Source organism: Rattus norvegicus, chromosome 11 (genome assembly GCF_021556685.1).
Source record: "Rattus norvegicus strain SHRSP/BbbUtx chromosome 11, alternate assembly SHRSP_T2T, whole genome shotgun sequence".
Classification (NCBI taxonomy): Eukaryota; Metazoa; Chordata; class Mammalia; order Rodentia; family Muridae; genus Rattus; species Rattus norvegicus.
The window spans coordinates 79,641,690-79,668,056 of NC_141544.1; the positions used below are offsets into that span (position 1 = coordinate 79,641,690).

Below are 26,367 nucleotides of genomic sequence, written 5' to 3' on the forward strand. Positions count from 1 at the left end.
AGGGCGAGAGCTGTACCCCAACATGGCAGCTTGTTGGATCTAAAGCCTGAGTGTCTGTGTCTTGGATCTGGACAAGAGACATGTCTTAGGTTTCTACTGCTGTGATAAAACGCCATGCACCAAAACCAAATTAGGAAGGAAACTTTGAGTTTTTTCCCCCAGTGTATAACTCTCAGGTCTCACTCCACCTCTATGGAAAGTCAGGACAGGAACTCAAAGCAGGAACTGAAACAGAGGCCACGGAGAAACGCTGCTTCCTGGTTTGTTCTTATGGCTGGTTTAGCGTGTGCTTTCTTATTCCATCCAGGATCACTTGACTAGGGGCAGCACCACCCACAGTGGGCTGGGCTCTCTAGACACCAATCGTCTACAGGTTGATTTTTATGGAGGTATTTTCTCAATTGAGGTTACCTCCTCTCTGGAGGACTCTAAGTTGTGACAACTGGATAAAAAACGAGAAAACAACAACAAACTAGCCAGGACAGGCAGAAACCTGAGGCTTGGAGCCAGATCTGGATCATAAATAGGTCTCTGCCTCTACCTGAAGTTGTACGCCCTCGCCTGTCTCTCGGGTTGTCTCAGGGCTTCAGGGAGTTTTGAAGACAGAATGTGAAACCAATATGTGCAACCACAGTGCTGCCGAGCTTCCGTGCTTCCCTGTAAACCTACTATAAGCAGCAAAGGATCAGAAGCTGAAAATGCATTTGGTGAACAGCCCTACAGAGTCTTCCCAGCCCAGAGACAGAGCTCACTGTAGGGGACTGGCTGTTTGGTCACATTGCTGACATCTTGGGGTCACAATACTGACTGGGTCTCTTCACTCCTTACCATTGCTCACACTGCCAGTTCAGGAAATGCTTGAATTCAAAATTTAAAATTTGAGGCGGGTTTCCACCAGATGCTTATATATTCACAACAATATAAAGTTGAAAATTCCGAGTTGAACCTCCCTAAGACATTGTCCACACTCATTACCAATGGCATTTGTAGTCGTCTCCTGAGGACTGGCTGACTCTGGCCTGCCTAGAGTCACACAGGGGACCTATCAGCATCCTAAGAAGCCGTGGATCCTGAGCCCTCCATGACAATTATGCTTGACTTGTATGCTTGCTTGTTTGTAAGAGGCCCAAAGCGAGTTCTGTGATGTCATGCTTAGAGATACCATGGGGCAGATCTCAAAGTAAATCAATGGAACTTTGCTGAACCTCCCCAAGAGAGGAATCGGAAGAACCAGCCCAGGCTTAGGATGCAGAGTAGCTACCGCTCTTTCTTTCCTTTAGTCCTACAGGGACCACGGAAAGAAGAATGGAATGTTGGGAATTAATTTGCTCTCCAGCCTGCAGGTTGTCACTCCTGTTTGTTTTGAATCCCTCCAGCAGGTGCGGGGTAAATCAGGCAGGATCTGAATTCAGGGCAGTGAACAGCAGTCAATAAGCCCAACTTCTTCATGGGGTGAGAAAATGGCCAACCTTCCAATGAACATGGGCTGCATTGGGACTAAGACAACAGGGAGGGCCTTGGCTTCCCAGCAAATGGCTTCCTTTACACACCCTGAGAAAAGGAGCCTGGACTAGTTTCCTGGATCCCCAGTCCCAAACCACTGCCTACTGTACTTAGCACTTGCCCAGGCCTCCTGAGGGCAAGGCAGGGCACACCACAGATGCCTCTCCAAAGGGAATCAGCACTCTCCATTGCTGACCACAGCAAGCTGTGGGGCAGTGCCACAGACAACAGCACATTGCAGCTCACTCATAAAACAGATTTTTGACTGCTGACAAAAAGCAGAGTGGAGCCCAGTCAGGCAAAAGGGGGACTGTGAATGTTCATTATTACCAACGACTAAAACACAAATAGATGAGTATAGGGTGTACTGTGATCCCACTGCAGGACTCTTAGATGACTCAAAGAAACTATGTCAAAACAGCTGTGGGCTGGGGGTGTGGCTTGGTTGGTAGAGTGCATGACTTAAGCCAAGTTCAACACCCAGAACCACATAAAGCTCATAAAGCTGGGTATAATAGTGCATGAAGGCCAACAGTCTAGAGAGAGAGGCAGGAGGATCAGGAATTCAGATTCATTTGCCTCAGCTACACAATGAGTTCAAGGCCTGTCTCAAAAGAGCCTACACCGATATGTAATACCAGTCATTATGTATAAACAGTTTGCTTTCTTGAATCCCACTGGTTGTTTTGATTGAGTGGAGTCAATCAACAGCAGCCATGGAGGTAAAGCTGGAAGAGTTCTTGGCAAGACTTAGGGCAAGCACACTCCCATTTAAGGGAGGAAGGTGGCCTTTCTGATGTCCCAGGGCTGCAGTAGCCAAGAGGCATGAGAATACAAAGGACTGGACCAGGTTTCTTGCTTTCTCTCTGGGGACCTAAGAACAGGGCAGGTCATCCAAATACTACCTGTTATGGTTTGTATAAGCTTGGCCTAGGGAGTGGAATGATTAGAAGGTGTGGCTCTGTTGGAGTAGGTGTGGTCCAGTTGGGGTAGGTGTGGCCTTGTTGGAGCAGGTGTGTCACTGTGGGTGTGGGCTTTAAGACCCTCATCCTAGCTCCCTGGAAACCAGTATTCTGCTAGCAGCCTTCAGATGAAGATGTAGAACTCTCAGCTCCTCCTGCACCATGCCTGCCTGGGTGCTGCCGTGTTCCCACCTTCATGATAATGGACTGAACCTCTGAACCTGTAAGTCAGCCCCAATTAAATGTTGTTCCTTATAAAACTTGCCTAGGTCATAGTGTCTGTTCACAGCAGTAAAACCCTAACTAAGACACTACCCAAATACTGTGCCCATGCCCATGCCCATGCCCAGGACTGCCTGTTAGCTCAGAGGTCCTTTACTCTGGGAATGTCTTGCTTTGAGGTCATAATAGGAAGCCAGCCTCAGGGGTGAGAGATCTCCAGCTTTCTTCATCTGGAAATCAGGGCACTGGCCTCCCACAGTACACAGACTCCAAGGGAGTGATTACTGGGGCCAGGGGTGGATACCCTGTATCCAGCTCCAGAGGGGCTAGACTAAATATACCCGGCTTTTCCCACCACTGTGCTTCCTGATCCTGCTGAGAGCAAGCCTGGGAGAGGAGAGGCCGGCATTCTGGAGTCTGGAAGTACTCACTAGTCTAAGACTAACCGTCCAAGGTGAATTTATCTTGCTCTAGGTTTTGGTTCCCATGTCCCACATTGAACTGAGTGCCACTGTTCTACTAAGAGAAGGGACAGGTTCAGCCCATCCTTGAGAAGACATGAACTATGATCAAGGATGAGTGGCTGATAAGATAGCTCAGAAGCATGTGAAAATGATGCCATACGGTTGAAAGTTGTGGCACTGCAGCAAGCCACCCTGTCTGTCTACACAATTGTGTTTTTCCTTTCAGAACTCCCCCTCGAAAACCCCAACCAACAGCGTGACTTCAGCTCAAGAACAAACGCAACATTCTGAAAAACTTTGGAGAAAATTCAGTGCCCACGGGTTGAAGTAGCTCGTTGTGTCGTATGCCCACCTGGTCCAGAACAATAAGCAGTACCAGCTGCTCCCTAAACATAAGCCAGAAAAGCCCTCAGCTCCTCCTGGACCTGGGAGGAAGAGCCTTCCACAGCCTTCGTCCAGGAGGCTGGTCCTGGCTGCATTGTCTCTTGGTTTACTCTAACAAATTTCCTTCTTTCTCCCTCTACTATCTTTCCACAACCTTCTATGAGTTTAGTAGGCAAAATAACACGATTCTGAATTTCTTACAAACATCATCACCCCCATCCCCACCCCTGGACAACGTATGCTGGCCAGCCTGCTGCTCTCCAATGCCCTGAGTTTATGGATCTGAAAGTGTGTTCAATGAACATGCCTGGCTTCATCTTGAATCTACTGAAGAATCTCTTTAGTCCTTGAACATGAACCATTTTCCTTAGCTACCACAATGCAAAATGCCATTCCAATAGCGAACTGGATTCCCTCTCAACCCCGTTATTCAGTGGAAATTCAAAAAAGTCACCAACAGAGGGGCATCTATAGCCAATCTCCCCCCTTCTTTTACTTGGCGCTCAGATCGCAGTGTGTGTGGTGGCTGCATCAGGGACCAGTGCCTCCTCTCCCACACTCCAGGGCTTGGTTTCTTGGCCTTGCAGGAAGGCAGCCCAGCCCCTTCCCATTTCCAGGGCGCTTGGCACGCTGTAAATCCCTGGGGAGGTATCTGAATTCCCTTTCAACAGAAGTCTGCGTCCTAATCCGACAGAGCCTTCTTGGAAAGTCAGTCAGCTCAAGGACTGCTTTGATGGCATTTTTGGCCTTTCTTCCCCTGCTGACTTCTCAGAACCAAAGAAGCAAGTGGGAAGAGATGTGTTCAAGATGCATGGCGTCTCCAAAACGATCTGACCAGTAATGATGGGCTGCTAAACGAGAGGCAGGGCCACTACAACCCCAGCCTTCTTAAGGGCTTAGAAGTTGTAACCACACTAAACAGGCGGGCACAACAGCCAACTCCAGAGTTGTTTGCCCATGAGGCCTGGAAACTGCACTGCTGTTTGTGCTGTCCTAACTGGGGCACATTTTGCCACTGGGAACACAAGGCTTTCATTCTGGATGGTACTTTTGGTCAAGGTCTGCAAGCCAGGAAATGGGGGCCTATGGTCTACAGAGGGCTGTAAAACTCGACAGTTATGAGCCTCTATAATTGTCCAATTAGTAAAGCGAAGCGCCAGCTCGGAGCTCTGTACCAGAAGCACACATCCTGGCCTGCAAGCCTCCATGCAGTGTGAAGGCCCCAGCCTGGAGAAAATGACAAGCTGGGGGTACACGGACACCCCTTAACTCACTGCTTAAGTTTCAAAGGCTGTGAGCAGATGCTCGGGCGGACCAAGGTTCTCAGGATAGCTTTAAAAAGCAGGCCACAGACAATGCTGCCTCTCCTCCTTCAAGGAGTCTCTCTTTAGCCAATATGAGGGTCAGAAAGACAGCCAGTATGCTCGGCGGACAGAGGGCAGGGTCCATGACTTACGCCAGCAGACAGATGATATAAGGTCCACATTACATGTACACAGTTGGGATGAGCGGAGGAGGATAGGAGAGGCCACATGCCTAGGTGTTCAGAGTCAAGAACCTGGTTGCCTTTGAGGGACCTGTTTTCTTCACTAGGGACTCTTCTTCAAACAAACCCTCTAGCAAATGTCCTCATAAAATATATTTCCACATCTGATTTCTTTTTACCTAACCCACATTTTATGTCCTTATGTACCCCTTGCAGGCTCAGCATGCCTTTAGTTAAACAAACAAACCATTAGTGGAGAAACTATGTCAAAATAGGTACAATTAGCAGATTAATAATTCATCTTGTTGCTTAAGAATTTAGCCTTGGCATAGATACTGTGTGTGTGTGTGTGTGTGTGTGTGTATGTTGGTGTGCCTGTGTGTGTGTGTGTGTGTAGGTGTACCTGTGTGTGTGTGTGTATGTGTATAGGTGTGCCTGTGTGGTGTGTGTGTGTATGTGTGTGGGTATGCCTCTGTGTGTGTGTGTGTGTGTGTGTAGGTGTGCCTGTGTGGTGTGTATGTGTGTAGGTGTGCCTGTGTGGTGTGTGTGTGTGTAGGTGTGTATAGGTGTGAGGGTGTGTAGGTATGTCTGTGTGTATGTAGGTGTATAGGTGTGAGGGTGTGTGTGTGTGTGTACCTGCGTGTGTATAGCTGAGTATGTGTGTAGGCATGTGTGTGGTGTAATTTGAAAATATCCTAGCCTAAGGAAGTCCCCTGCCCAGGACTCAGACTTGATAATACAGAGAGCTATTAACTGTTTCTGGATCTTCCAGGACACTGCAGGAACCTGGATTCATCCATTCTGGATGGGGAGGGAAGACTATGTGGCTTGGTTAATAATGGGGAAGCAGGCACCTTTGATGAGGGCTGTTGAGAGCTGATTTGCAGGTCTCTTAGAAACGCACTAGAGCACTGAGATCTTTGATGACTGGGGAAGTTGAGGTAATACCTCCCTGCATGTGGGGAAGGCTTATCGACCTCACTGCTCTCTCAGTCACTGCTCGCCTGCTCCCAGGGGCTTCCAGGACAGGCCCTGTGCTAAATACAATATCGGGAGGCCAACAGGAAGACCGTAGATGTTTAAACAAGCAATCAGCAGTAGTCCTTAAACCTTGAGGGCCTGCAGGACATGACTCCTCCGGCAATGCTCTGCCAGTCTGTTCACCTGGCTCCAGTCAGTGGGCATCTTGAGTCGGCTGGTGTTGCTCCCACCCCAGGGCTTAAGTACTTGCTGTGCTGCCTGCTGCCTGCTGCCTGCTGCCTGCTGCCTGCTGCCTGCTGCCTGCTGCCTGCTGCCTGCTGCCTGCCTAGAACAACATCCAGCACAGGGGTGTGAGGATGGCAGATAAGCCTTGAAGGGCATCTTCAGATCTCTTCATTTCCCTAAGAGCATGCATCGGCCTGTGACGTCAAGCTGGGTCTTGACTGCTGCCTCCATCTCCATCAGAGGGCAAGAGTGGGGCCTTTGTCTGACTCGTGCCTTACAGTGTCCCCAGACCAGATGAATGCAGGTCCTTCGCAAAGATTTTGGTAAGTCAGGGCAACAAGAGGCGCAGGGTGTTAACAGGCTTATTCTGAGGTGAGTAAGGAAGGCTTCTGGGAGAAAGTGACATCAAGAACTAGAGGCCAGAGCTCTGAACGCCTGTGAAACCTTGACCAAAGGCTAAGGGGACAAGAAAGAGTCCCCGTGTCTTCCCTAAGTCTCAGAAAGAGCTGGGGGGTTGGGGTAGGGTGGGGGGTGGATTGCACCGTGGCTGCAGAATCAGTTCCTCGCTGGAAAGAATGGCAAGTAGAGGGCAATGTATTGCTGCACTGCGACACCTTGCGGTCAGAGCCTTGAGGTGCAGCACGGGAGCCTGTGGCCTAAAGTTGGTCTCAATCTGTTTCTGATTTGGAGCTGTGCAGCCCAGGCTGACCTTGAACTTCCAATCCTCCCTGTTCTTTACCTAGCAGATAGATAATACCTCAGTAGGTTGATTCTTTCATAAAAGCACTTCCTGGGACATTCTTGATCAAAGTTTGGACACTCATCGTCACGGCACATGTGGAACATCCCGGGGTCTGCGGACAAGGCACGGCCTGTCTATTTAATCCCCATTGTGCCAATGCTCCCAGGTCACAGAGGAAGGTGGTGCCTGGAGAGTTGACACCCAGGTGGCAGGAATAGGAGGTGGTGACTGGAATTCAGGTCAGGCAGCTGGCTTTGTATTCACACTTTGCACTGTGAGCGACAGAACCAGGCCTGGGTAGCTTTAGGGCAGGATGGAGCAGCAACTGAGGCAGGAGGGAAGAAGTCCCCTTAACAACTCCCAGGGGCCCAAAGCCAACGCAGCTGCTAAGACAGTCAGAGTAACTGCAAAGCTAACGCTGGTAGGAGATTCGGTCTGGAACCTCTAAGGCATCTGGGGCAGGATGCTAGAAATGTCACTGTGCCAGGCTTCCTCTGCCAGCTCTGTGCAGGGAAGGCTGCATCGGGCTCCAGTGTGGTTCTATCTGTCTTGTTTTCCATTTATGGTTCTGCGCCTCAGTCTGACTTGGACAGGACAGCATATCCCCCACCCAGGAGGGCACTCACTCACTGGGCTGCTGACAGCAGATCCAGGGGTCCTGATGGAGTTACACTGCAGCTTTTCTCCTTTTGCTTTAAGACATATTTAGATAGGCAATCATGCAGCCCTCCCCAGCCTTCCCAACCCTCTGGAGTCAGGAGAACACCCCAGAGTTCCCCATCCTTCATCTGAAGACCTCCCCCTATACATACACAGAGAGAGAGGGGGGGGGAGCAAGAGAGAGAGGGAGAGGGAGAGAGAGGGAGAGGGAGAGAGAGGGAGAGGGAGAGACTGTTAGCTGAGTCTCTAATTGAAGGCAGACACGGGATTCGTTGTTGATTATCAGAGGAAGCTGTCGATACAAGACTGGGTAAAGTGGCCCAGCCCATTGTACTTTCCTGCCCACTACAGGCTGGCTAGCCTCTGGGAAAAGGGAAAAGCTGCTGCCCTAGGCCTGCAAGACCAGGCTGTGAACTTCTGTGCTTCCCTGGAAATCCATACCATAGTCCCCCGAGGGCCCCAGCAGCCATGGCATGAGAACCGTGGAGATAAGTTGGTTCCATGTCTGTACCAGAAAAGCTCTCACGGGCCACTGCTAGCTCTGACCCCAGTGCAGAAGGCTTCCTGGAAGGAAGGGGCAGACGGGTTCACACATGACTCCACATAGAGGCATTTCTTCAGAGAAATCCAAGTCTCTCCTGGCAGATGGATGCACAGGGCAGCAGACACGGGCCGCATGTCTGTTAGTGAAGCTCTCTGAGCCCTAGGGAAGGACAGCTCCCTTTCTTCCCCTTATGGCTAGTCTCCAACCTCAGGTCAGGGGAGGAGTACTCTGAGAAAGGCCAGTTAGGAGGTGACCTAGGCCTCGGTCCCAGGACCTGGACTCAGAAACAAGTTTTACCTACGACCCTGTGCTGTCCAAGTTCCACTGGTGTCAAGGCCTTTAGACCCTTCTGTATAAAACAGGGACAACACTGTCCCCTAAGCTCAGAGTCTCGGTGAGGTGACACAGCTGAGGAGATAAGAGTAGGCAGAAGTCCCTTTTCTGTCATGCCATCTCATGCAGCCCCCAGAATGTGGCTGTTCACACTCCAAGAGTGTCCTACTGTGAGGCCTGAATTTGGTGGGGACAAAAGAAATGAGGTGTGGTTTTCTGCTTGGTTGACAGGGGTGACAGGCACACTCTACCCAGACCAAGCATCCAGCAGATACAGACACTCTTAGGAGCTGGGGACACAAGTGGAGGAAAGGTGAGACCAGGCTTACCTGCGGCCTGGACACCTTCCCTTTCTATAAACAGCCACTGTGAATATCCACAGCCCAGCAGGGTCCGTCTGGAGCCTACAATTCCTGGAGACTCCTGAGGACTAAGTGCTGGTGACCAATGGATGACTGTGATAATCAGGTTGCTTGGCAACAGGGTGGTGCCGGTTGAAAAGAAGCGTGGATGGGGGAAGGGCAGGGCCTGGGTAGGTGAGGAAAACCCTGTGACTGTCAGGTGTCTCAGTAACTGCTTCTAGCCCCTGAGGGCAGAGTCATCCGTGAGGCCCCTGAGTGTTAATGACACGTGAATACCCTCCTGAAGTCTTGCAGTGCCCACGACCCAGTGAGGACAAAGGATGGGGAGCAGACTCCCATTCCTGGGGATCCCCAGAGACCATCTCTTCCATCAGCCTGCCTTCATGGTCAGGTCAGGGCCTTCCCCTCCCTCCCCTTCTTCTTCGCTTTCTTTTTCCTTCCTTTCATTCGGAACAGGGTCTTGCTTTCTATATATTTCAGGTTGGCCTGGAAATCAGGATTGTCCCGCCTCATGCTCTCTAGCGCTGGAAAGTCAGGTGGCCACTGTGTGCCTGCGCTCAGGACTTTCTGTGTAAAAGTCCTTTGTCCCTAGATGTTTCAGCAGCCCCTCTGCTCCATAGCTGCCTGCCAGAAACCACAATTCCACTTAGAGTTCGGCTCCTTGGATTTGGGCTGGCAATCGTATGGTCTTATAAAAACATTCTTTCTTCAATGCAGACAGGTGTCTGTAGGGGAAATGCATCTAGCAACATGCTTGAAAGATCCTACCTTGGACCGTGACCGTGGCACTGCAGGACACCTGCCCCAAGGCATTCTCAGCCAGGCAGGTGTAGGTGCCACGGTCCTCGGGCAGGGCATCCTGGATGTGGAGCTCGGCCTCGCCAGCCTCACAGATGGATCGAGCAAACTGGATGGGCTGCCCTGCAGAGGGAAGCATAGAAAGGGCTCAGACCAGGAGCACATGGTGGTGGGGACTAGCCCTGACCCCAGCTGGGCAACTTGGGCCGGCCCCAATCCATGGAGGACAAGAGCGGGCCTGAAAAGACAGGGCAGAGTCACTCTGGAAGAATTTGGCATGGCGGGGCGGCAAGGACAGACAGCTGGCATTTTGGGGTAATCTCTATTCCACACCTGGGAAGAATCCTGCAAGGTCTTTTGGTTCACAGCCCAGGCTGAGGCAGAATAGACCTCACCCAGACTGGGCATGCGGCTCTCCGCTCCTTTGAGATGTCTCCAGAAATAATCATTCCACTTCCCATCATAGATATTGATCAGAAAGCAAAGCAGCAGCCCCACCCTAATATCATTTCCTCTGTGCAATAAACTACGCTTTAGTAGTCAAGAAAGAGAGAAACACAGAGAATGGGAAATGAATGCTCCTTCTACTAGAAACCCTCTTCCTATGCAGTCCTACATGGCAACGGGTTGTAAGCAGTTAGCGTCAGGGCTGCTCACAACACTGCGTGCTCTAAAACTTTATCATTCTATAACAGAACCTTTGTTTATAGGGAAATAGTCTGTCTCCTTACTGAAGAGTCTGGTCTGCTAGCAGGAATGTGTCCCTCTGCCATATAGGAAGCAACTGTCAGTTCCTTCTCTTGCCAGGCCCCCAGTCCTAGTTTGCACCTCATAAAATTAAGGGTGGGAGGCAGGAGAGCCAGGCAGTTTAGTGAGGAACAGCCCTCCCCACAAAGCAATGTTTTCTTCTGCTTATAACAACACTTCATGTCTCCAGGACAGCTTAGCAGAGACTGCCAAGGAAGGGGGGTGGGGAGGGGTTGGGGGAGGGGGTGGGAAAAGAACCTTCCCAATCCATTGCACTCCATAAAAGTGTGACTGGGAGGGGTGGAGAGAGGGAGGAAAGGCAGGGGCCAGAATCTTACCATTGAAAGGACTGACTACCCTTCCCTTTTATTTTTCTAACAATGACACCCCTAAAACCTGAGATCACCAGCATGCTACATGACTGTCGCCAGCCTGTCTCCTCTGTCCCAACATATGTGGCAAGCACTAAGAGAGCCTGTCTTTTTGGATGCACAGCCCCCGACTCCTCTAGCTGCTGAAGAAGAAGCTGCTGGCTGGCTCAGAACAAGTCATGGTTGAGAGCTAAGAAACTCCCAGCCTAGAGGCTCCTTTGGATGGGTTAGTAGCCACGGAGGGGAATTTAAGCACTATTGCCCTCTAGTGGGAAAAGTGTGGATAGCCAAAGTCTACGTCATGCTCAGTTCCCACTACTTTCAGCAAACATAGCCCATGGTTCAAAACCCATCTGCAACCTATTATATATGTATATGTGTATGCATATGCATTTTTGTGTATATAAATAATTATATATAATTATTAAATTATAGCATTTAACTGTTTACAATTATTTAAAATGCAGCACATAATTATTATATACTTTATCTAATACATTGTATTGTTAGAACAATTATATATATACATATATATATGTACATATATATGTATATATATATAAATTCTTTGGGAATTTCATTCAATATACTTTGGTCATGGTCTTCCCAACTGCCCCCTTTACGGTTACCAGATCCATTCCCACCTCAACCTGCAACTTTGTATCTGTTTTGTTGTTTTGTTTGATTAACTCATCAAGTCCAATCTATGCTGTTTCCAATATATTCCTGGGAATGGGGCACGCTAGGCCTACCCCTTAAGGGGGTAAACCCTTAAAGAAAACAGATTCTCCCTCCCCCAGAAGCCACCCACTACAATAGCTCTCATTAGCTAGGGGTGGGGCTCATGAGCCCTTCCCTGCTCCACTCTAGAATGTTACACTTGATCTTAGCCAAAAGGCCGAGAAGCGACCCGTTCTAGAATGTTAGCCGGCTGGATCTTGTACAGGTCTCATGCGGGCAGCCGCAGCTGCTGAGAGCTCATGAATGCAGCCGTTCTGTGTCGCCTGTTTCAGTCCAGCCCTCTTCTGCTTCTGGATCTTATGGTTTTGTGTCCCATCTTCTGAGGTGGTCCCGAGTCTTGGGATGAACATTACAGAGAGCCCATTTGTGGCTGAGCACTCCAATGACATTCATTTCCTGCATATCGACCAGCTGTGAGTGTCTGGTAACCACTGTCCACTGCACGAAAGAACTTTTTTGCACTGACTCATGCAATTTGGTTTCACATATCTGGCAAATCAAAAGTGCTATTTAAGTAATATGTATATTAATAAATTAAAATGTATTGATCTATATTTCTAATAAAAAAGAAAAAATTCCTGACACGAGGAAATTGCATGAAATTCTTATTTCAGTGTTACATAGAGAGACCCTGTCTCAAAAACAAAAGTCAAAGAGCTTTACTTAATTATGGAAGTACAATTAGCGTCATTAACTTTCCACACTGTCTTAGCGGCACAACGGTGGAGTCGGATAGTCGTTACACAGGTGTGTACCCTGGAAACCTGGAAGGATTTACAAACCGGTTTTCCGGAGGAAATGCTCGCTGACCCTTGTTTAGGTTTGCCCAGTCAAAGTGAAGCTGTCACTCAGACCCAAGATTGGCCCTTAGGCTCATAAGGTAAGGTCCGCTCTAGCTGCAAACAGGCTGGGTCCTTGCCGTCAGTCCTAGGGTCCCCCTAGGACTTTATTTACTTATAGAATTACAATAACATCATAAAGAATCACTAGTTTTTATCCTTAGATCCACCTGCCCCCCCCAAAAGGTCAGATTCCTTGTCTACATTCCGATGTGGTTCACTGGGTTATCCATCTGCATGCATCAATATTGACTCAGCAAATGCTTATTGATGATCTCCTAGGAGTCTAATTACAAGACACGAAACCGAGCTGCATGTGCGTCTCTGGGCGGGCATCTCACTGCCCGCTTTATATATATGAACAGAGTAAGTCTGTAACAGTTGCCCTGCCAGGCTATCAGCAGTGTTTCCAAAGAGCAGACGAGCTAGGTCAGCTGGTAAGCAGCACAGCCAGTTCCCATGCCGTCTCTTTTCTGCACCTCTGAGGTACACATGGTTCAGAGTGAGAAGAGAGAACTCAGGTGAGCCAAAGGGACAGGAGCAGGGGGAACTCACCATTGAGCAGCCAAGTGACCTGGGGTGCTGGGGTCCCCCGTACAGAGCACCGTAGCACAAAATCCTGGCCTTCAATGACAACACTGTCCTTCAGAACACTAGAGAAGGAAGGGGCTGTCTGCGTCAAGCTTGGCCCTGTGAAGGCAAACAACAGAAAGGTCCTCTCAGATCCCAGCTCACCCACCTGGTGACCAACCTTGCAAGGCAGATACCCCATTGTCCTGGGCCCTGGGCTTCCTCAATAGCTGGCTGTATCTTTCCTACCTTCATCCTCAGGGATGCCCGAGTCCATTCGGTACAACTGAAAGGGGGCCTTCCACACGCACAAAGCTCCCTAGTGCTAGGGCACTCACACTCAGGCCTGCCTTCTTTCCCTGCGACTCAAGCCTCTCCCGTCTACTTTTGACATTTGCCCTCTGCTATCCTGATCATCCTGGCAGTGCCTTCTCCCCTCTTTCTGGGTGTGACTCTGTGTTCTGGGTCTCCTCTTCATACATGCCACCACTAACTGCACACTCTTACTGCATGGTTCAAATTAGTATCCTATGCGTAGAAACTACGGACCCATGGTGAGAGCATTTCCATTTGAAATTTTTAAAATTATTTTTTCCAATTCCAGGAATGAATCAAATGGCAAAGAGTCATATGTGCTTTCCAAGTGTGGCTTAAGCCCTGTTCTAGGTCAAAGGTTCACAGTGATTGAGGGCAGCGCTGTGTACACACACACACACACACACACACACACACAAATGAATTTTCTACTCTAAGAGACCTGCCTGCTGAACTTTCCAAGTTCAAACCTCCCACACCGTGGATCTGAAAACATTTTAAACTTTAAGGATTTTAATTCAGAGCAGCAGGGATGGGCTGAAGTGATGACTCAGTGGTTAAGAGCATTGACTGGTCTTCCAGAGGTCCTGAGTTCAATTCCCAGAAACCACATGGTGGCTCACAACCATCTGTAATGGGATCTGATGCCCTCTCTGGTGTGTCTGAAAACAGCTACAGTATACTCATATACATTAAATTAGTTAATTAATTAATTAATTTTTGAAAAGAGAAAGCAATGGGGATAGACTCTGGCTTCTAAACCAGCAGAATCAACAGGGCAACTGGGTTTGGTGATGAGAAGACATAACTGGCGCTCCTAGAGAGAGGCGGAGGCAAGCTATACAGCACCTCAGGGGTTATTGACAGTGCTCATGAACTTGGGGGGTGACAGTTCAGGTACCCTTCTAGTTGTGATGGTGACCATACTCTGAGGGCACTATCATCAGCCTCAATCATGGATGAAGCCCATCATTTCCTACAGTCAGATCCACAGTGAAGCAAAGTTCACACCAACTCTGACTCCATGACCTCACTCCCTCTAGACCTCAGGAGGGTAGGTGGTAGGTGAGCAGCCACAGGACAGAGCAATGGTGTTTCTGATCAGGCCTGGCACAGAGGAAGGAACAGCTAGCCCAAGGGCTGTAGGAAGGCGCCATCTATACCTTCTCTGAGTCACTGTCAGGTTCCCTCAATAGGGAGATGCTATTCAGAGACACTGACAAGATTATACTCCTAGCTGACGTGGGTTTGAAACATGGTGTCTTCTATGAGGCACATGTCAAGTAACATACCTGTACTGTAGCTAAGTATTCTCATCTGGAAAGTGGCTGTACCTATGATTATCTATCCAGGCAATTGGGACCATTCAATAAAATAACACAAGCAATGCAAGGACAGCATTTGACACAAACCTGTTCTATAGAACAGAGGTACTCAACCTCTCTAATGCTGCGACCTTTTAATACAGTTCCTCGTCTCGTGGTGACTCCCAACTATACAGGTTATTTTTGTTGTTGTTGCTAGCTCACGACTGCAATTTTGCTGCTGTTATGAGTTGCAATGTAAATGTTTTTGGAGACAGAGGTTTGCCAAAGGAGTCACAACCCACGGGTTGAGAAGTGCTGCTATAGAAACATTTCCCTGCGAATGTTTACTGCTCTCATTGAATAGAGAAAGTGCTCGGAAGCTGTACACAGAAGCTGTGCATGGAAACTGTGCTTGGAAGCTGTGAACAGAAGCTGTGCACAGAAGCAGTGTGCAGAGGCTGTGCACGGAAGCTGTGCACAGAAGCAGTGTGCAGAAGCTGTGCACGGAAGCAGTGTGCAGAAGCTGTGCACGGAAGCTGTGTAGAGAAGCTGTGCATGGAAGCTGTGCACGGAAGCAGTGTGCAGAAGCTGTGCACGGAAGCAGTGTGCAGAAGCTGTGCACGGAAGTGTGTAGAGAAGCTGTGCACGGAAACAGTGCGTGGAGCAAGCACAGCTTGGTGCGAAAGAATAGAGAGGTCAAGGAAGAGCTCAATAGTAACCGAGAAGGAAGAGATTTCCCTGCGTGGGGGAAGACGGAAGACTAGAGGCAGAGTCATCGCTGCTGGATAAGATGTCCACGGAGGGTGGAAGGGATACAAGAGATGTGTGAGTCAAGGAAGACAGCCTTTATGCAGTTAGAGGGAGGGGATGCTAAGGAACATTCACGGCACAGACTGTGTCTTGCTAAAGTATTGCCAAGAACGAACGGGAGATTTGCAGTACGGAGTGGTCGCAAGGTAGCTGACATCATAAGAGGGTAGGGGGATACGGTGTGCTTCTAGAAGGGCAGAGCGAAACACAAACCCCCAAACCTCTGCAATCTACTCCATAAAAGCAGAGGGAACGTCATCGCAGATTCTAGATCAAGCTTTCCAGAACACTGGCTATGAACCATGGCTTGAGAAAAGCAAACCCCACCTCCCAAGCTCGCTGGATCTTGGTAAGGACAGCTGACTTATCGGTCTCTCTTTCTTTGAAAAAAACAAATGGTCCTTGAGTGGCACTATCAGGAGGTATGGCCATGCTGGTGTGGGCGTGGTTTTGTTGGAGGAAGTGTGTTTCCGTCTTCCTGCTGCCTGCCAGTCCAGATGTAGAACTCCCGGCTCCTTCTCCAGCACCAGGTCTGCCTGCGAGCCACTATGCTTCCCGCCATGACAATAACAGACTAAACCTCCGAACTGTAAGCCAGCCCCAAATACATGCTTTCCTTTTTAAGAGTCGCCGTGGTCATGGTGTCTTTTCACAGCAATAGTTCCCTGAGACACCTTCCCTTCCCTTCCCTTCACCATAGCTCTCTGCAGCTTTGAAAACCAGAAGCAACTATGTGTGAGTGTGAGTGTACGTGTGTGTGCATATGTATGAGTGTATGAATGTTATATGTGTAAAGCAATCATAATTATATTAGAATATGTCATAAATTAAAGAAGTAGTGATGGGGACATGTGAGATGAATTGGGGCAGGAGAGAGAGGGGGTGTAAATGTTCAAATGCAGTATATTCGTGTATGAAATTTAAAAAAAATTAAAGTTAAAAATGCCTAGAAAGCAGTCATCCACTGATGACTGGACAAAAGCCACAGGCTGATCCAGACAGTGAGATGTTGTAAAGGTGAATGAAGCACCGGCAGGAGCTACACAAGGACGAAACCGGGAGACGTTCTTCTAAGAGAAAGAAGCCTTTCACAGAAGACCACATGTTATGGGAGTGGAGTCTGTTGATACAAAATGTTCAGAATGGGCAAATCCATAGAGATAGAAAATAAATAATGGTTGACGGAGCTGGGACCTTGGGAATGGCAGTGTCTGATGTAGGGTGTGACTTGGAGTGATTTTGGTTAGGTGGTGGTGATCGCCACACAACTCTGTGAATGTGTTCAAATCAGTGAACTACAAGCTTTAAAGGACGACTTTTATGTTATATGACTGATGTCTCAAAATTGCCTACCACATAAACCAGCAAAAATAACAGCAGAGCGATTGGTATATGTGAGAGACAAATTAACCCAAGATGTGGATAAGAAGAAAGAAAGAAAGAAAGAAAGAAAGAAAGAAAGAAAGAAAGAAAGAAAGAAAGGAAGATAGATTTTTTTTCCTCAAAGATTTAGACAAACTCACAGCAGACAAAGCCACAGGAAGGAGAATCTTGGCTCTCCAGATATCTGAGTTGCCTTTGGTAGATCTGAAAACACACATCTAAGCCTTGTGAGCCCTGCCCATGGGTGTTCCATCTCCAAAAGAAATGGATAACCTTCCTTGTGAAGAAATTCACCATCAGGTAAAATCCAAGGAGAGAAACAAGCAAGGGAGCTGGAGAGACAGCTCTGCAGTTAGGAATACTTGCTACTCTCCCAGAGGTCCCAGGTTGAGTCCCCAGCACGGATGACAGATGGCTTACAACTGCACGTAACCCCAGTTCCAGAGGAGCCACACCTCTTCTACTGAGTTATTTCCTGTGGGGATTTTCACATAGACACACAAGTGGAAAGAGAATGGAGTGAATCCCTGTGTAGCTGCCACTCAGTGTTTATATACACTAGAATTATTTTATTGGTATTCTTGTCCATGCCATCCAAATGTAAAGTATTTTTAGGACAAATACAAGAAATCACATAAGTTTCACTGGAGAATAAGTTAAAAGGAAACCATGAGAGCATCACCATGATCTTAAATAATGTATTTCATATTTGTCAACATCTATATTTTTTCTGATGTCTTGCAAAAGACTTTAAAAATTGTTTCAGGGGCTGGAGAGATGGCTCAGCAGTTCAGAGCACTGACTGCTCTTCCAGAGGTCCTGAGTTCAATTCCCAGCAATCACATGGTGGCTCATAACTATCTATAATGAGATCTGGTGCCCTCTTCTGGCATGCAGGCATATATGCAAGCTGAACACTGTATACATAATAGATAAATAAATCTTTTAAAAAATTTATTTCAGTCAGAACCCTACAAAGTTCACAAAAGGTCAACACTGATGTTATTTATAACTTTTGTGCCTCTCTCCTTTCTATTTCCCTGTAATTCATGTATTAAAATAACTTGGCAAAGGTTGTTGTTCTTTTAGAGCTCCCAACTTTGTGTGTTCTACTTGTGATTCTACTACTGTGGTCTTGTTTACCCATGGTTCGATACGAACCTGGGGCCCACAACAGTGCATTTATGTATTTAAAGGGGAAATTTTTAGAAATTAAATTTATTTAGTGTGTGTGCATGTGCATGCACGCCATAGCAAGGGTGCAGAGGACAGAGGACAACCTTGTGGGGGTTGCTTCCTCCTCCCACAATGTGTATCCTGGGGACTGAACTCAGGTCATCAGGTTTGACAATAAGCTCCCTTGTCCTCTGAATCCTCTCATCAGACCAGGGGGAAAGGTTTATAGGAAAGCAAACGGAAACATTGACTGACTGACCGACTTCCTCTCTCTTCTTTCGTTACGGTGTCAGAGATCAAACTCCTGTAAGCTAGACAAGCGCTCTACCTCTGAGCTGTATGCTCAGTCCAACTCATCATTGCTTCTCTATAACAGTGAAAAAATGCTAACACCAGAAACAGTCAACAAGACGAGAAGATGCTGAAGGTGTCCATGCCCACTCTCACAGTATTATACGGCTACTAAAAGTCTGCCTCCAAAACACATTAAACCATATAGAAATACGCTGCATGAGTGAATTGGGATAGATAGCAGCATTCAAACAAGCACAGTGCTGATTCTGTTTAAAAGACACTAGAATACTCATTTGGGAGCCAGAAGATTATGTGTGGTTTAAATCCCGAGCATTCTATAAACAGATGCTGAATAAGCATAGAGGGCGTGGTTCCCCACCTTCTCGGATTTCTTTAAGCCTGTCTATTTAGTGAACGCTCACTCTCTGTGGTTAAGGCTGAGTCAGGGCACTACTTGGACGGCTGAGGTTCCTAAAAAAAGTGTAGCTGTCAACTGGCCTTGGAGTGGACTGGGCAATGTCTCTTTTGATGTGATTCTGCAATAAACATCAGATTAAGAATCAGGGGGTGGGAGTAGTGACTTTTCTCTTGGCCTGAGGGTGAGGATGACTGGGGTGTGGAGGTAGGACACTGAACTGTCTGAGGCATAGGGGACCCACGAAAGTCAGCACACCTAGTGAGATGTACTCACGGTCCACCCGGAGCGTCCAACTGCAGGACACTTGGCCAAGGGTATTGGATGCTGTGCAGCTGTATCTCCCGCTGTCTCTCGTCCCGGCTCTCGGCAGACACAGGTAATGGGATGTACCGTCTTCATAAATCTCAACGATGCCTTCTTGTCTCCTCACGGGGATGCCTTCCAGGAACCAACCCACTTCAGGCTTTGGTATCCCTGAAACTACAGGGCCGTGTGTGGAACATGTGTCCTCATGGAGCACTGTGTACTTATAAGGTGGGGTGGGGAGAGACTGACCGGGATGGAAGAACTCAGGTTTGGTGGAACTGATTCCCTATTTCCCAGCCTGCCTCTTCTTGGACCCTGCACTCACAGAGTTGAAGTCCTGTGACAGGCAGGGTCCTGACGTGTGGATGGGTGCGGGAGCAGGGGGGATGGGCCAGTTCTCCAGGTGAGAAAAAGACAGGAAAACGGGACTGAGAGGAAGGCACCTGCAGTGTGTCTGTCGTGATGGAGACCCAGGGGTGAGTTAGCCCACAGGACCAATGCTGTTTCACACTCTTGGGTGTCTCTAGAAAGTGAAGGCATTAGAGACTGAACACTTCCTACAGGGAAGACCCCGGAAGGAAGCTTCCTGGAGTACCTAGTTTAAGGGATGCATGGATGCAGGAGGGGCAGCCTGGTGTGTGCTGAAGGTAAAGAATGGTCCTCAAGGTGCTACGTTTTGGGCACCCAGCACTTTAATCAACTTTACTCACCCTCACAGGTGAACTTGACTGTTTGACCTTCAGTGACTTCTTGGCTTTGGGGCTGACTCTCAAACTTGGGAAATCTTGACTCCCTTTGGTTCTCTATGGGGATGTTCCCCGTGATAAATTTGTTCCCAACTGAGCCTCCCAGGCCACACTGTCTGGTAGGGGGTGTGGCTTGCCGAGGGGCAGTCAGACTCTTCCTCTCTTCCCCAGGACCGGAGGCCCCTATGCCCGCTGCTCTCACTTCTGGCTGGACTTTTGAGGCCTGCAGAACAATGGTGCTGGAGGTCTTCTGCAGGACGGAGGACTGCAGGACCTTTCTGGGGGAATCTTCACACGGCTTCAGCTTTGGCTGCTGCAGGGACTTGAGGTGACTGTTGGTGGCCTGGGCTAAGAAGTTGCTCTTCTGGGGACTTGAACAGTTCTTACTTTCAGCCACAGTCTCTGGGTCCTTGGAGATTCCATTGGTCACCTCCTTCCTGATGTCTGGACTGGGGTCCTTGGTTCCTCTTGACAACCTGTATGACAATGACGATCGGGATGGGAGAAGGCACCAGGGACAGAGTGGCCACCTGGTTACTTTGCAAACATTACTTTCCGTGGTACTTTACACAAGGCCCACAGGGGAAGACAAGAGCCAGGTACTGCAGCTTGCTCTGTGTCCCAAGCCAGAGCCCAGGGGACACGCGACCTTCCCTGCTCCTTGCTTCCACCAGTAGCCCTGTGCATTGATACATCTGTCCTCCCTGGTGCTCTGAAGTTCAAACCAACCACAGGCTTCCCTTGCTCACAAGGCCCCTCCCTAGTCCAATTCCAAATAGGCACTGCAGACAACCTTTTAAAGACATAAGTTGAGTGACATCACTTGAAGGCCCAGGGGTTTTCAGCTTTCTACTCTATTAAGACTAAAGGTGGGCATCGCAATGGCAGAACCCCACAAGACACCGACCTGAAGCTGACCAGGCTGCTATAGCTGCATGGCGGCTGTTTGGGCCCCGCAGTCCTCCTCTCAGGACTTTACAGCACTGTTCCCTCTGGAATATGTTCTCTTGAACCTTTCTTCACCTGCTAATGTCACATTTCCCTGGTCTGAGGTCAAACGTGGAATTTTCAGAGAGGGCATTCTCAACCCACTTGGTCATTACTCCCCACAGGGATCACAGCCATGATCCTATATGTAAGGCCGTTGACAGCCCTTCTCTACAGTAGGCAGTCAGCTCTACCCTGTGTCCTGACATCTACTGCATGATTCACATCCAGAAAGGAAGGAAGCACTGGGACTGCAGGCCAGAGGTACGAATGAATGAAGATGCCTTGAGTGTGGTCTGCTTCGGAAAACACCGAGAGGATACTGAGGGAGACAGCACTGAGAATTCTAAGGGTCTTCATGCCAGACAGGAAGTTACCACAGGACAGAGCAAAGCACCCCAAATAAAGTGATTTCCTACACAGTGACTTCAAAGGCATTTTGCTGCTGTTGTTCTGTGTGGAGTATTTTAAGGAGGAAAACAATTATGAAGGAAGACATACCTGGTGGCATTGTCCAAACCTGGAAGAGGGCAGAAAGACAGCAGGTTACTTTATAGGCCGCCAAGCAGGGACAACGATAAGGTGACATCTTTGTCCTTTATTACAGAGCTCGGGGCTTTGTGTAGGCTGAGGAATCCTTCTCACACTAGAAACACTACTCTGGCTTTTTAACAGCTGGAGCCTGAGGGCATGGGCTCCATTCCCCTTCACCAAACCGAAGGGCACATTACCACAGAGTGACAAATCATGGGACAACCCTCCAGTGAAAATGCCAACAACGCTTTGTTACCTTTAGCCTTCCGAAAAGAGTGCATTTTAGACAGATAAGTGCTTTAGAAACAAACATACAAAGGAAGTGACATTTTATGCACCCAGGAAAATTACAATATATTGCTTTCTTACCATGTCTACTGCTTTTTAAATTTTATCATTGGAAAATCCCAAGATACATAGTAGAAAGGCAGCTATTACAAGCCCTTCAAAGCCACTAGCACGGAGAGGAAAGGACATTTTTACCAGTCCTGTCTGGCCATCTCTTTTTTCTCTTATTCTGTTTGTTTTTCAGTACTTTCAAACAAATGCCAGCAGTGTATCATTTTGTCATTACAGGCATTAAGAGGGCGTGGGTTTTAAATGCAAGGCTATGGAAAATAAAGAAAGGGTGGCTAAACCTTGCTACAGAGACCTGACAGTTCCTGACCCACGGGGAATGGCCAAGTCTCCTTCTTTGATCAGGACTGGGGTTTCTTGTTTTAATTGCATCTGGTGGAGCAGAAAATACCAGTGGGTGTGGTACAAGGAATGCCTCAGGGTGGCTGCATGAAACTTGTTTCAGTTAAATATGTTCACATATTCAAGTTTCTTCCTGGGGACTGCAGAAACACTGAGATCAAAATGAAGAGGTGGTAGATAGATAGATAGATGATAGAGAGATAGAGAGATAGATAGATAGATAGATAGATAGATAGATAGATGATAGATAGATAGATGATATATAGATGATAGATAAATGATAGATAGATGATAGATAAATAGAAGATAGATGATAGATAGATGATAGACAGATAGATGATAAATAGATGATAGATGATAGATATATGAAATGATAGATAGATGGATAGATAGATAGGAGATTGATGATAGATGATAAACAGATACATGGATGGAGGGAGGGAGAGGGGAGAGAGAGAGAAAGAGAGAGACACACAGAGAGAGAGAGAGAGAGAGAGAGAGAGAGAGAGAGAGAGAATGCATAGTTTCTGAAGAAAGGTAGGAGATACAAAAGGGAAAATCATCAACAGACGTGGGGAAGAAAGGCGTAGGAAGGTGACCAGGTCACTTCTTTTTCTGATCCTTAAGCCCAAGGCAATTCTGTGACCAATCTGTGAGCACTGAGCTTGCCAACGCCTCCCCATGCACATGCTCTGGCTTCCCCAGGTGGGGCTTGGGAAAGGCTAGAGAACTGTAAGCAGGTGGTCAGAGAGATAGCAAAGGAGAAGCAGACAGGGGCTGAGGACAAAGGCAAGGAAGAATGCGATTGCTGGCATGTCCGGTCTCATGAGGAGGATCCTGGGTAGAAAGGTGAGTTGAATGAGCATTTTGTAGGGTCTAAAAGAAACTGGGGACAAATGGCTAACTGAGGTGCCTATCAGCATACCAAAGCACCTGCTGGCGGCCAGGCTCACTCAATACCTGTAGCTCCTCCCAGTACTTTGCTGCCACCCCCTACCCTAAACCTCTCCAGCTCCTAGGCTTACTTTTCTCCAGCTTCTCATCCTAAACAATGTGCCACACCCCTTGGTCCTCTCTCACGGTTATCTTCAGTTTCCTTTCTTCCTCTCTGGCTCTCCCCATCTTTCGGCCAGCTTCAGTGTGCTAGCCAGATGTGTACCCTCACATCTACAATAAAAACCCCTTCAACCATGCCTTAGAGCAGGCCTGTCCTCACTTTATACACATCTGATTTGAGGGTCGGAACGGACAAGTTAGATTTCAGGTGGGAAAGGTGGCAGAGGATCGGCAACGTCCACTCCTCCCATAGTCAGAGCTATGTAAAAAGCTCCCTGAGCTACGAGAAAGGACTGAAGACACTGAAGAGGCAGGGACTAGTTAGGGACACGAATGAAGGGAACAGCTCATAGCATCTTCCTCTGGGCTTGCTCTGTGCGGCTAGCCCATCCCTTTCTCGTCTAGTTGAAAACTTGGTCCTTGAAGGTGCATGCTTACGTTGGTGTGCCACATGTATACACACAAGCGGTGTTAGGACTAGCTTCCTCTATGAGGGTCCTGACACCAGGAAAATGTCCCCCTGCATCGCCCCGCCCACCCCCACCCCATACCTGGGATGGAGAGCTCCGCTGACATGGAGGCTTTCCCTGACCCATTCACCACCATGCATGTGTACGTGCCCATGTCGTCCTGAGTGACCTCGTGGATTTCCAGGATCTGCATGCCATTCTTCTCTGACATAGACACTCGGGCACTTGGCTGCAACGGGACATTTCCCTACAAGTGGCATTAGGAGAGCTTGGTTACAGACGTCTGCTCTCTTTGACCCAGTCCTGCCTCCCCCAGTTCTGTGGAATGGTCACCAGGGCTTGGTTTACACAGCATCTGTTCTGTGATCTCCAGATAGTCACCATGGTGATGACTCTGTTTGTTTGTTTGTAAACTTGACACAAGGTAAAGTCATCTGAGAAGAGAGAACCACCTCAAGTGAGAAATTAGTCCCATGAGACAGGCATGTTGGTAAACCTGGGAAGCATTTTTTTTTTGATTGGCGATTGATGTGGAAGGGCCCAGCCCACAATGGTCATGCTGTCCCTGGGCAGGTAGTCCTGGTGTGTGTGAAAAAGCAAACTATGGAAGCCACAACGTGTAAGCCTGTAAGCAGCATTCCTCCATGGCTTGTGTTTCAGCTCCTGTCTCTGGGTTCCCCCTTTGGCTTCCTCCAATGATAGGCTATGATGTGGAGGTGTAAATAAAACAAACCCTTTCCTTGTCAAGTTGCTCTCGGTTTCACACAGCAACAGAAAGAAGACTGACACAGTCACCCCCTGAGCATTCAGTCTTGAGGCCTCTGCACAGGCTTGGTACGGATGTGCGGAAACTGCCTCAGAGGACCTGTGTTTCTTTAAAGGAGTGGAATTCGAGGATGTCCAGTACCTTTCCCTTCAGTTTTTTCTTGCCTTCCTTTTTTTTTTTTTCTGAGGGTGAGCTTAGAAGAATTAAGAAGAGGTGAAAGGAGTTCTACCACTCATTTTATTCAAGAGTTTCTTCTCTGAAAACCCTATTCTCTCTCTGACCTTGAGCCCACTCTTCCTGACATCCCTCAATGCCGTGGTCCATCCTCACCTTTCTCGCTGCCGGGTACCACCATCTCTTCAGCCTCTCTCTACCTCACCTGGCTATGAACCATCTGTAAAGCACTTCCAACCGAGTGTCTCCCTAACATGCTGAGGCACTACCCCTACCTCAAAGGTAAGGATGCTAGGTTCCAGGAGATTAAGTGACTTGTCTAGCCTCAACAGCACTTCATGGACCACAGAGCTGTTGCCTAAAACCGAGTGCCCCAATTCAAATTCCTTATCCTGAGATGCCTAGTCTGTCTTTGAACAAAAGCTTTATGCTGATTTGTGAATTGAGGATAAGAACACCTTGGTCTGCGTAACAGCAGGGGAACATTAGAATAGAATGTCACTGTCACAGACACTCAGAGCCTTGGGGAGACACCTGAGGTTGAAGCAGAAGGAACTCAATGGAGAAACAGATTCCCAGGGTTTGAACTCTAGGGTTTGCTGGGAAGGGACAGCGTCTGGGCAGACAAAACCTCACCTTGAGCCAGGTGACCTGTGGTGGAGGCCGGCCAGTGATCTTGCAGGAAAATCGCCCCATCTGCCCTTCTTTGACCACAGCTCTGCCCAGCTTGGTGGCAAACTTTGGCGGGCACTCACCCCAGATGCTAGGACGAGTCTCCCCTGGAAATCTGTCCCGAGAGAGAAATCAACAGGGAATCCACTTAGACTGAGTAGCAATTCAGATCTTCCACTCCTGCCTAGGTTACTTAAACTGTGGTCAGACACCATTTAAGGGTTGCTTTCCTATCTGCACACCTCAAACACTTCTTTTAACAGGTCTTCTCTGGAAAGATCGGTGGCACCAGAACATATCACCTCTATTACATGGGCTTACAGCTAGGTCACATCAACTAGCCTACCTTAAACCTTGTTTCTACTGAGCTCTGGACTAAAACCTGGATTTTGGACAACTGACCAACAGTTGACTCATGGAAACCTCCAGAGAGATTCTCCACTCTGGTTTTGTCCAGTATTTTAGCTAGGTGTAGAGGCTCCAGGAGATGGAGCTGCAAAACAAAGGTAGTATGGGCTCCTTGAAGAGAATGTAGAAAGCTCTCGTCCACTCAAGAACGAGTTAAGAAAGATGCTTGGGTTGAGCCGCCCTAGATCTGGGACTCATCTGTGACACTAGCTACGTTAATACTTCTAAGTCTACTCATTTAATCTTTTTATCCATTATCATGTTAATTGTTAAGAATTCTCTGAAGACCATAGACACATCCCTCCACTCTTCAGCATTTAGCACCCAAGACAAAGGTGTTAGTCACAGAGGCTGCTGGGTCAGGAGATGCTGGGGGATGAATCTCAGTATTCCACTAGGCTCCCATTCTTCAGTTATTACAACCCAGGACACATAAGACTTATGCCCAGTACCTATGCTATTAAGTCAGCAGAAATGATAACCCAACCCTTCCTCTGGCTTGAGAATTCCAGAACTTACCCTGAGGCTTTAGAAAGAACGGGCTGACCATGCTTCTTCATAAGATCCCCTGTAACAGAGAGAAGGCTAAGAGAGTCAGGGCCAGGTTGCATCCACCGATGTCAGCAATGAGTCATGCAGATTGAACAACAGGAAAGACGAACAATACGTGAACCTTGGCGAGCCCATGCTGACTCGGTGTGAGCATCAGGCTAACGAGTCACAAACGCTGGAATGTGAGTCCCTTATAATCATTTAATGAATTAGGTAATTCACTCTTTTTCCATCTTTTTAAGTTTTTTTGAAATGTATTTATTGTTATTTTGTGTGTATGCACATATGCGTATATGTACATCAGGCACACGCCTGGTGTCTGCGGACCACGTACCATTTACCACACTTAGCAGAGCTACC

At 48.1% G+C, this 26,367-nt stretch overlaps 1 protein-coding gene and 1 long non-coding RNA gene across 5 annotated transcripts in view; one reads left to right on the plus strand and one right to left on the minus strand.

Annotated features, from left to right (window-relative positions):
- Positions 1 to 26,367, minus strand: part of Mylk (myosin light chain kinase) — a 252,871-nt gene that overhangs the window by 99,140 nt on the left and 127,364 nt on the right. For all 4 annotated transcript variants that reach the window (NM_001105874.2, XM_087575816.1, XM_087575815.1 and 1 more), the window contains 8 exon segments: positions 9,637 to 9,789; positions 12,920 to 13,054; positions 18,911 to 19,117; positions 19,654 to 20,165; positions 21,178 to 21,196; positions 23,517 to 23,682; positions 25,012 to 25,162; positions 25,975 to 26,023. In NM_001105874.2, the coding sequence (NP_001099344.2) occupies positions 9,637 to 9,789; positions 12,920 to 13,054; positions 18,911 to 19,117; positions 19,654 to 20,165; positions 21,178 to 21,196; positions 23,517 to 23,682; positions 25,012 to 25,162; positions 25,975 to 26,023 (1,392 nt within the window).
- LOC134481010 (uncharacterized) lies at positions 2,582 to 3,672 on the plus strand. The gene is made up of 2 exons (XR_015633492.1): positions 2,582 to 2,688; positions 3,378 to 3,672. It is a non-coding gene; the product is annotated as an uncharacterized LOC134481010 (long non-coding RNA).